The sequence below is a fragment of the Rutilus rutilus genome (assembly GCF_951802725.1).
Source record: "Rutilus rutilus genome assembly, chromosome: 14".
Lineage (NCBI taxonomy): Eukaryota > Metazoa > Chordata > Actinopteri > Cypriniformes > Leuciscidae > Rutilus > Rutilus rutilus.
In genome coordinates this window covers 22,777,854-22,789,336 of record NC_140219.1, presented here as the reverse complement: position 1 = coordinate 22,789,336, position 11,483 = coordinate 22,777,854, and the positions used below count along the sequence as shown (strand labels likewise).

At 37.9% G+C, this 11,483-nt stretch overlaps 1 protein-coding gene across 2 annotated transcripts; it reads right to left on the bottom strand.

Moving 5' to 3' along the window:
• Window positions 1-336: 336 nt before the first annotated feature.
• Window positions 337-11,125, bottom strand: sparc (secreted protein, acidic, cysteine-rich (osteonectin)). Of its 2 annotated transcripts, none has more exons than XM_084431043.1 (10): window positions 10,967-11,125; window positions 6,007-6,097; window positions 5,135-5,161; window positions 4,591-4,678; window positions 3,439-3,560; window positions 3,093-3,213; window positions 2,423-2,556; window positions 1,399-1,547; window positions 874-1,022; window positions 337-786 (listed from the first exon to the last, which is right to left on the bottom strand). In XM_084431043.1, the coding sequence occupies exons 2-10, from the start codon at window positions 6,061-6,063 to the stop codon at window positions 758-760; spliced, it is 876 nt and encodes a 291-aa protein (XP_084287169.1). In that variant the 5' UTR covers window positions 6,064-6,097; window positions 10,967-11,125; the 3' UTR covers window positions 337-757. The 2 variants fall into 2 exon arrangements, with proteins under 2 accessions (XP_084287169.1, XP_084287168.1); XM_084431042.1 differs by having other exon boundaries at window positions 6,007-6,076.
• Window positions 11,126-11,483: the final 358 nt, after the last annotated feature.

The following is an 11,483-nucleotide window of genomic DNA, read 5'->3' as shown; positions in this document are numbered from 1 at the left end:
TTTATTTCTGTAAAGAGATTCATAGTGCTCACATTGTGGCAAATACTGCAAATGTATGTGAACATGCTAGAGGGAGAAAAAAAAAAATCTCATCCGGCGAGATTCTGTCCTCTTGAATTCAATTAATATTTCCTTTTATTATTCAACTTTTAAAACACTCAACATTTGGCCCTGATGTCTGACAGGAAACAATATGCAAATAAAAACATCCGCCTGTAGATATTCAGGGCTCAAATTAAAAGACGTTTTCAGATTTAATAAAGCAATCAAAACAAATAATCCACCACCGCAAAGAGTGCAACAAATTAAACTAAAAGTTTATAAAGCAAGCAGAAATAACATTTATTTGGAAACTTTATTTTGATTTGTACATTTCCACCATCCAAACTCCAAACTTACAATTCAAGCCCTGATTCTGAGTTGAAAAAAAAACAAAAACATTTGTGGATCCATTTCCAAAGCGAAAAAAAAAAAGGTGTTTTTGCAACATACATAGTTCATCATATTTAACTCTCTCTTTAATACAGCCTGTCCAACATTGACTTACCAACTTCAACTAACTTTAAAAAATGGGCAGTGTTCAATCACTTATTGTGATAGTTACCGTGTGGATTGTGCACTTTCTTTTAAACATTATGAATGTTTAGTGGTATATGCAGGTTGTTAGAAATCGCAATTAGCACCTTTAATTTGATTTTAACTTAAGGGTTAGCACCTCGCCCCAATAGTATCTAGGAAGCGTCAATGGGAGACGTGCTCAGATGACAAGATCAGTGTCGACGTCCTCTGAAAGCAGAAAACAGCCAAAGTTAGCAAATAAAATGAACTGGACATTAAAGAATTACAGTATGAATTGCATGGTCAAAAACTCACGCTCTTTGATTCCAAAGCAGTTGGCCCACTCCTCTAGAGCGATGTACTTGTCTTTGTCAGCATCGCACTGCTCAAAGAAGCTGGTGGTGCAGTGCTCCATTGGGACGAGAGGAGCACGCAGAGGGGACAGCTCGGTGTGGGACAGGAACCTTATATAGCACAAAATAACACGTGCTTTTAGATTAATAACATGTTTTTACTGACATATTACACAGTAAAAACCATTTTAGTTTCAACTTAAAAAAGTAAGTGTTTGTTCTGGATTACAATTTTTAAGTTTTGTCAACTCAAATACCCAAGTTGTCACTTAGTCGAATTTCACATTTCAAGTTGACTAAACTTAAAAGTTTTAAGTTGAAACAATATTGATTTATTTTTGGCTACTGAAGGCTACTGTTTAAAACACTTAGCTGAACCCTCAAGGTAATAGTTATTATAAAATATTTATTTTTTAGCATCATTTTCTCTGAAGTATGTTAGGTTTGGGTCTAGCTGGAATGGCTGTGTAAATTTAGTTAAACATACCCGTCAATAGGGTGCTGGTCAAGCTGGCCAAACTGCCAGTGAACGGGGAAGATGTACATGTTGTAGTTCTTCTCAAAGTCCAGGGCCAGAAGGTCCAGAGAATGCTCACCGGCCTGCAGCCTCTTCTCATTCTCATAAATCTTCTTCACCTAAAAACACAGCGTGAGGTTTGGCATTTCAGTAGTTTCGCCAACTGGCTTTGACTATTGTTAAATTATGCACTCAAAAAATCTTTAGGCTTACATTTAAGATTCATGCATTTGAATCGTATACAAAATTTCTATCCATTTGGATGATACAGTTTTAACATCAACTAATAAACCTAAGGGGATGCATATTTGCAGTCGCACATAAATTAAACGGATAGAAACCGGGAAGATTTTTGTAATGTATTTGCATCTATTTGATTTTACATCAATGCCTTATTCTGCATGACCATATTCTACATCCCTTAAGCCTACCCAATACCTAAACTTAACAACCTTACTATTAATAAGCAGTAATAATTTGGAGTTTATTGAGGCAAAAGTCATAGTTAATAGTTAGTTAATAGAGAGAAATGGACCCTCAACTAAAGTGTGACCGCATGTTTTTAGTATCAGCATAAATCCTTTATTCAATTAAAATGAACATGGTTAAAATATGGCTAGCTGTGGAGCAAGCAATATTAAGTTGGTTAAAGAGATTGAAAAATAATTGGATCTATCGATGAGAAACATATAAACCTGGTTATTGCGTATTTCAAACACATTCAATTTATTAGTATTACAGAATTCTTACCTGTTTTTTATCAATGATCTGACTGATAAAATATGCATCACATTAGTTTATGTTCAAATGGATGGAAATTTTGTACGAAATGGCCGAAATATTTGTTGGAATGTTTGTGCACTATTTCTTTTTCTTTGTCTTTCATTGTTACTGATCTAATCTTTAGTTCAAATTCTTTTTACATTGCTATGTAGAGGATAATGGAAATCTCAGCTGGTTAAACAGTGTTTTAAAGGCAAACAGTTGAACTGACTCTGAGTTTCTGCTTCTCGGTGAGCAGGTTATTGTCTTCATCGCGCTCGTACAGGGTCACCAGCACGTTCTTCAGCCAGTCCCTCATGCGCAGGGGAAACTCGCTCAGCTCGTTGTCCATGCAGGGGGCGATGACTGAGGGGAAATCCAAACATTAAAACAATCGATTTGTAATAAATAATAAACACAAACAGCATGCTAACACGCCTCTTAGCACATAATGCAGCATGATAGTCTAAAAGGAGGCAAATTACAGCCCTCTGGCTCTAATATTAATGTTAAAGATGTTAGGATCTAATTCGTTAATGCTAAAAACACTTTCTGAGTCTCTTACTGAGACACCCTGCTTAGCAATGAGACTACGCCGCAGCGGGAGCTCCATCTGAGCCCTTCAGTCCCGACTCATCCCATCAGGCGTACAACGACAGTGGATGAGGCAGATTTAGGGGGATTCGCCCTGCTTTGTGGAGCAGCACTGGCAAGCTCAGGCTCGCCCTGTTCTCAGTGTTTGGAGGGGGCAACAGGGATGCCTCAAAGCTACAAGCCATCAATCACTTCAAAGCACTCAATTCCACTTGAGGTCATGGCTGAGTTTGTGAGTGGTCTAAATTTTACACTCAAAGTCTGTTTGAATGTTTGTGCCTTGTTTTCCTTCACAGTTGTGCGCTCACATTTGCAGGGTCCGATGTAGTCCAGGTGCAGCTTGTGGCCCTTCTTTGTGCCCTCCAGGGCGCATTTGGTGGCAAAGAAGTGGCAGGAGGACTCGTAGGTCTTGTTGTCAGTGCCACAGACCTGTGACAGAAATATGAGCAATCATAAATGCCACGGTTGTCAACTTGACAGGTTTGGATTTCCCCAAGGTATCCTACTAATGTTTACTGACATGCCTAAATACATAAACTAGCATTTCAATCAAACTGCTAAAATGGTGTGCATGTGTTTCTAGGCATTGCTGTCACTGCACGTGTGGAGACTTGAGATAGATGTGAAATGAAGGAAATGACTAAAGACACGCACATGCTCGAAGTCTCCAACTGGGGCGGGGCAGGTCAAGGGGTCCTGGCACACACACATGGGCTGGTTGCTGTCATCAACCTCGCACACCTTGCCTTTCTTGCAGTGATGGTTTAGGCAGGGGTCTGTAAGGAAAAATCATTGATGACAAATTCATTTATTTTACATGAATTTACCTTCGGACCAAAAATGAAGATATTTTGGAAATTGGAGAACTTTCTGTCCCTCCAATGACAGCCTACGCAGCTACCACTTTCAAGCCCCAGAAAGGTAGTAAAGACATCAGTTAAGAAGTCCATGTGTCTCCTGTGGTTTAACCTCAGTTTTATGAAGCGACGCGAGGAATTTTTTTAATATAATTTACCACTTTATTTACAAAATATTAATTTCGAATGCATGTTCACGCAACAACGTCACAACACATACATTGTGTTGCTCTCGTGAAGGCGCTTTGGAGATTAATGTTTTGGCAATAAAATGGCCAATTATGTTTGTTGCACAAACGAAGCACCCGCGTCGCTTCAGAGTTGGATGGATTACTTTAATGATGTCTTTACCTTTCCAGGGCTTGAAAGTGGTAGTTGCGTAGGCTGTTAATGGAGGGACAAAAAGTTCTCAGATTTCATTAAAAAGATCTTCATTTGTGTTCCGAAGACGAATGAAAGTCTTACGGGTTTAGAACAACATGAGGGTGAGTAATTAATGACAGAATATTAACTTTATGGATGAACTAACCCTTTAATTTTTTGTCATTTTTAATATATATATAATTGCATTTTTTATTTAATTTAATTTGATAATATTTTATTTTATTCCTTTAAAGGGCATATATTCCAAAAAATTCTTCTCCAATGGGTTTACATTTCTTTCCCCTTTTCTAAATATTTTGTGGTTGGCAAAAACATCATGTGGCTAGATGACTGGCACTGGCATCAACTTTGTGCTGTATAACTTAGACTGTCTGAAACCATAATTATAGCTGTCTACATCTGACTTATCTGTAGCCTGTTATTACCCATGGTCTTATGTACATCTACACACGTTATCACAACTTCACCCATATGCAGGGACAGAAGACATGATGCAAACAGCAGAAACATCTCTGTACTGTACAAAACTTTGGTGGTGGTGGTGTGGAAAAGACATCAAACTCACTCTCAGCAATAACATCCTCCACAACTTCAATGGCCTCATCAAATTCTCCGGTCTCCACCTGGACTGGGTTAGCGCCCACTTCCAGCTCCTGAATTATCAGACAGAAAAGAACTATTATGGGTATGGCCTGTAGTACCAAGCCCAGTTTTAAATACAGCTTTCCTCTTGTATGTGAGGAAAATATGTAAAAACTGCACTGGGAGCGAATGACCCACATTACTGCACAGCCACAACAAGGGTTTTGCTTTTGTGTCCAACACAACTGGCATCTGTGTGCACATGTGGCGAAGCAATGAATTGTAATTAGTCCATTTTAGATATATTTTCAAACTTTTATGGATTTCAGTCCCCCCGGGGAATTTAACAGGAAGTTGAACATGTGCATATATAAACACATCTGGTCCCATAATGGGGTTGAGGTGTCTATTTTTGGCCAATGACTGGCTTGACAAGGCTTCTTCAAAATGCAGTTTGGCCTTATAAAAAAAAAGCAGAGAGATTTTTTAAAAAGATTTAAGTATCAGTTTAAATAAATATAACATACCTCTTCAACAACTGGCTCCTCTTCGGTCTGTAAATTAAATTTGTTTGGAGTTTAGTCAAAGTTTAGTCACAAAGCAACATAACTGAGGGAGCTATGGACATAAAATGGGCATATGGGCTTGTTTTATATTATTTCATTTACTTATTATAAAATCAGTTTCTATAATATAATACTTATGGAAGCTTGTTTCCGCCACCGAATAATAAATAAATAATAATAATTGCGACTTTTTATCTCACAATTGCGAGTTAACATCTCGCAATTCTGACTGAAAGTCAGAATTGCTTGAAATAAAGTCGCAATTGCGTGTTATAAAGTCAGAATTGCGAGATATAAAGTCAGTTTTTTTCCTCGCAATTGCGACTTTATATCACGCAATTCTGACTTTATAAAACATAATTGCGAGTTTATATCTCGCAATTCTGACATCTTTTCTCAGAATTGTGAGATATAAACTCACAATTGTGAGATATAAAGTCCAATTCTAAGGGGGAAAAATACTTCTTTTCTTTTTTTTTACCTCAGAAAAGTTTATATCTCACAATTCTGACTTTATAACACGCAATTGCGACTTTATATCATGCAATTCTGACTTTATATCTCCCAATTGCGACTTTATTTCTCAGAATTGCGACTTTATATCTCGCTACTTTATTTCTCACAATTGCGACTTTATTTCTCACAATTCTGAGAAAAAAAAAGTCACAATTCTGACTTGATATATCGCAATTGTGAGAAAAAAAGTCCGAATTGTGAGACAAAAAGTCGCAATTATTATTATTTATTTATTATTCAGTGGCGGAAACAAGCTTCCATAAATACTCAATATAAATAATATATTTATTTAATGTTTCTCTTTCAGATTTACTTACTGGAGCAGCCAGAGTCTTGCCAGCGAGGCAGAACAGGAAGAAGATCCAAACCCTCATCTTGAGTTTCAGCCTAAGCAAAAACACCCAAAACCTGAGTATTTACAGAGCATCACATGTTAGTATTATGCATGTTTTGTAGGAGTATGAGACAACACAAATCACACACAAACATTCCAGTTGGCCCTCTATATTCCTTTTCTATAAATCCACCCGTAACACGAGGTCAATACACCTCAGATGCTGAACCACACGCGTTCGGGCCACCAGACCTGCTCTGTATGCTCGACGACGGATAAGTAGCCTACAGAAGTCAGTCTCTCCAGACACAGAAGCTGATTGAGATAAGAGCTCTGTCTGTATTTGTTCTGCTAGCTCGACCGCTTTCCTCTCGCTCAAAGAGCCCCTGGAAGACGGACTGATGCGATATGTTCTCCTTGAGAAACGACACTTTCCTGCAGGAAGATAGGGGCTGTTTGTCTGAAAGCACTCACTCTCACGTCCATTTTCTTTGTACCAAAGATCTCTCTTGCTTTCCCCTTGTCTCTCTGAATCAATATATATATACTTTGTTTATGGCTGGAAAGTTCAAAGCAGACATCGGTAGACCATCACTGGGGACATTCTACCAACAGCATTTTTGGTGCACTTAAGATCACAGATCAAAGCCAGACACTATTGTTTTTCTATAAAAACACAGACGCAGTAATGAAACTAGCTACGAAACAAAAGATACCCTGCCATTTCTGAACATGAAAGGCTTGATGCTAACGTTCACTGTGTTTGATTATGAAAGTTATTGGTTATTGAGGGAGGATCCATCAGCCAAGTTCATGTAACGAGCATGATGAAAATGTGTCCCGACATATTTGGTTTTTGACTTACAAAGCTAATTTCTCACCCCTCAAGCTGTGGTGGGCCTGTTTGTGCATGAGTGGATAATGGGTGGGATTAGTGCATCAAATCTGTGCAGTAATTGGCCGAGTTATAAAATTCTTGTGGGAATTAAGGAGTCTTCTTGAAAGCACTGACCTGAGAATAATTTGCCCAGCAACTGCTGAGAATCTCCTTGGCTTGTTGCTCAAGGTTGAAAAATTCCTAGTTTATTCATGAAAAACTGCATGAGGTTAGTTAAAATCGGCATGAAGTTGAAATTCACTCTATTTTCTAATTGCATCTTATTGATCTCATTGTGAAAGATTCATACGTCCATGTTTCATTATTATTATTATTATTATTATTTACTTTTGAGCTCTTATTTTTTATCAAAATGTCATATGCGTACTTTCAACTAAAAGTCACGATGAAATCGATATTGAAAATTCTTGTTTTTATGGAATATTGCTGTATTTATTACAATTATTTATCTGTGCACATCATTTATTTTTTTCATTCATGTGCCTTCATAATTTTTAAACAAAATAACTTCCCCTCCGCCTTGCAGCGTCATCTCTTCTCTGATGATGTGTTTATTGGCACGAGGGCGGGGCAACTTGTCAATCACATGGGATCACAGCTATAGCAAACCACAAACATCCGATCAATTTCCATTGGCAAATTCAAGACCCTATAACAAGCCGTTTCACTCGGGTATACGCCACAATAGGGAAGAGAAGATTATCACAACTTCTCTTTCATGTGACTTAAAATCCTTGGAGGCTCATTCTGACCCTGATTGACCAGTTGGTTGCGTTGTCAAATATTTAATCAAAAATGTGGTTTTAGATTTCAAATAGCCTTCGGATATGTCATGGAAATCCATGGATCCTCCATTTTTGAGTAATATTGTTGGTCAGTTCACTCAAGAACTCTTGTAGTTGAGTGCATGATGCATGATCTCTTGATTTCAGCACATAAAAGCTGTAAGGAGCCTTGTAAGGAGTTTTGTGAACCTTTCAATGGCCCTGTTTTTTTTGGCAAAGGAAAAGAAGGTGGTTGCTCGAATCAAGGTCAGACACCCCACATCTCTAATAGACTTAGACATGGAAAACTACAGAGACTCTGTCACCCTCCTCAAATACTGACGTCTTGAAACATGGCAGACAAGGAATCTTTTCGCTTCTATTTTAACAGGTTGTGTGAGTCATAGGACGAAGGAAATGACCCGACATCATGTCCTGTATTTAATTTGGATGTTTGCTCTGTTCCTTTCAGGAGACGACTTGGTACATTTATGCAATTCACTTTTTTGGCTGAAGAAAAAGTCCACTACTCTAATGGAGTCACTTTAGAGCAAAACAACTTATTTTGTTTGGAAGGTCGCATTGAAAATCAAACATGCCTGAACTGAAGGGAAGTCAGCGGTATAAAGGATGCCATTTTCACCCAATATTTAATTTAGAGTTAAGTAAGGTAAGCAGCAGGTTGTTGGGTGTAAACCGTGAGGAAAACAGCGGCTCAGTACTCTGCGTTTTTTTTCCCCAAAGAGTCATTTTCCAGAAGCTCCGCAGACGGAGTTCTCTTCCTCTCCGAAGCGGAAAAACAGGTGGTTCAATCTCTAGATAAACAAATAAGCTGCAAAACTGTATCCACTATATTTGACTTGCTGCCAACGCAAATTTAAATACTAAACAATATCTGAGAAAATATGTTTGTTATGCTTACACTAATATCATCCAAGGTAGTTTTAGAATATTAAACACAAATATCATCATCAGTGCCCAGCACTGGGATAGAGTTTGGCATGGTGGGCATGCTTGATTTATAGAGCAGGAAGTCACTTGGCATGAACAGTAAACCTCTGCACAAGCCACCTGTCCATTATGGCACAATTACTTGCTTGCATCTGTGCGCCGTTTAGCGCTAAGCAGAAAAACAGACTCCTTATTACTGAAAGCTCCCTTGAAACAAACTGAACCTGCCAGTCACAAAAATGTGTGACAAAAAGTGGGTTTCAAACAAATCAACGTTGACATGCTAACTTTGAAATTTGCTACAACACGTTTGTTTTACTCCTGGGGTTTTGTTTCTCGGGAAATGAAAACTCATCTCTTTGTAACCTTATCTTGATTTCTGTGCCGACGAATAGCTCCTACAAAGCTAAACCTTGTGCAGAAAAACAAGGTGGGGGAAGAGGAAATTTCATCCTCTGCTGAAAAGGAGTACAGGGAGCTCTGAGTTAGACAAAAGACAGTTAAAAGAGAGTGACTGAGCAAATAAGATCCGTGTAACCTGAGTTAACAATCACCTGACCTTTTTAAGTCATCAGCCCATCCCCCACTGCTGTTTGTAAGTTAAACCGCACTGTTATTACTGCCTAGCGGTCTCCTTTATCCAGTGCAAAGAACAGAGCAACTGTCTGTGGGAAAGGAAATGAATTTCACTCTAAATTAAAGCACATCACCTTGAAAAGACCTTATCTGTGGCCATGGAATATGACTTATTCATTTATATTCCTATCTGACCCTCAAGATGATCGCAAGCCACGAACCATTGGGTTAAAAATGCGGTCAAACCCTGATTTGTGCTAATCCTCATTCTTAACCTGATTTGTTGCCCTTTTCAATTTCTACAACTTAATTTTATTTTCATTTTAGAAAGCATAAGTCTTCAGTTTTTTGGGGGATTCACCATCATTGTAAAAACATTCTATGATCAATAAGTTATGACAACATATTACATTGCTTTAACTTGCATTGCAATTTTCAGCTTTTTTAAATAGGAGATCCAACTCAATTTATTTAAGTTTAATGTAATTTAAGTTGAAATAAACATCCAAAGTGATTGTAAGAAGGCAGCAACTTTTTTGTGTGTGTGTGTGTGTGTGTGTGTGTGTGTTTTTAATAGTTTTTTTTAGCCTACAGTAAATCTTATGCATTTGTAAATATAAGCCATAAGACAAACATATCTGTTTTTTGGGGTTTTCTTTCTTCACAAACCCCCTGCATGCAAAATTGATAAAAAATAAATAAAAAAAAATAAAAACGCATTTAACCTTTTCTGTTTCACCCAAAGGCACATGATATTTTTTTCCACCAATCTCTCATGAAAATCTTTGCTGCACCACGGGGGAAATATTATTCATGCCATACCACACACTTCTCGTGAAATCTTGCAAAATACACTCTTAAAAATAAAAGGTTCTTTATTGGCATCTATGGTTCCATGAAGAACCTTTATCATCCATGGAACCTTTTAATTGCATAGAAGGTTATTTTAAGAACTGTTTACCTAAAGGTTCTTTGGGGAACCAAAAATGGCATCTCTGCAAAAACCCACTTTTGGAACCTTTACCATAATCAATTGGTATGCACATTTTTATGAAAATAAATAAATAATAATGCTTGAAAAAACGGTTTTCAAACTTTTTTTTAAGGAAAACTCGGCCCCTCCGGCAGCTGTAGACTGACAGTTTGTCTTCACACGATTCTTGTTTTTCTACAGCAGCGACATCTGCCTCGTTTGACATGGTCTCAAACAGCTGGTGAAAAATCACCATGGAAACACGCATTCCTTTTGATGGGAGTAATTGTAAGGGGAGGGGTCTATTGGGCCGAATCTCTCTCCCCTCCCCCTCCATCCCTGACTCTGTCTTCACCCCTCCTGCTGCATATGTGGCACACAATACCTCAATATGTGCACGTTTTAGGCTCACACTTTGAGTAAACAGCACAGTAAGAATTTTAGCTTGGTAAATAATCTGCTCATGTTAATTTGACAAAGATTTCATAATTAATAAATAAGCAACTCAAAGTTGATATAAAACAACAGACACCTGTTTCCAGTGGAAGGTTTACAGAGAGGTCAGTAAATCTGTGCTTTCAGACATGGGAAAGTAATGTTTAAAACCCTCACAATCTTTTTAGCATGCAAGTAAGACAAAAACAAAAACCAAGCTACTATTATTAATAGCTGTTTTGGCAATGGTTTTGAAAGTATTAGTAAATCAACACTTGACCATAGACTGAATGTTTTCTTTATGCAGGACGTGCGAATGGAAGAGGACCCAAATGAACGCTCTTACCTTCTGTCCGTCTAACAGAGAAGCCTGAGGAGAAGTCAGCTGCTGGAAGGGTCTGAAACTATCTAACAGCAATACAAGTTCACACAGAAGACATTTGCTGTGGGCAGGTCCGGTCAACCCCTTTCACTCAGTTAGGGTGGGACGTCCCACAGTTAACTCTCTGTATCCAACTCACGTGGACCTTTATACTCAATGTGTACTTTAAAAAATAATACTTTAAAGTTCATGTTTGAACTTTACTGTAGGTATGTGACCATTAACTTGATCATTTCATAGTGTTAAATACTTTATATTTATGGTCCACTTTAGACATTCGACTTTGCAACTTCATATCAACTACTAGTCTTTAGAGTATTAGTAGACTGTCTGCTTAATATCTGCTAACAATATATTTTGATGCTTAACTTTAGACATTCTAACTAAGTGACTTTGCAAGTACATGTCGACTTACTCTACTGACCCGAACCCCTAACCTAACAATGTAGTACGGCCCACTAATATTATAATGAGATTTAGT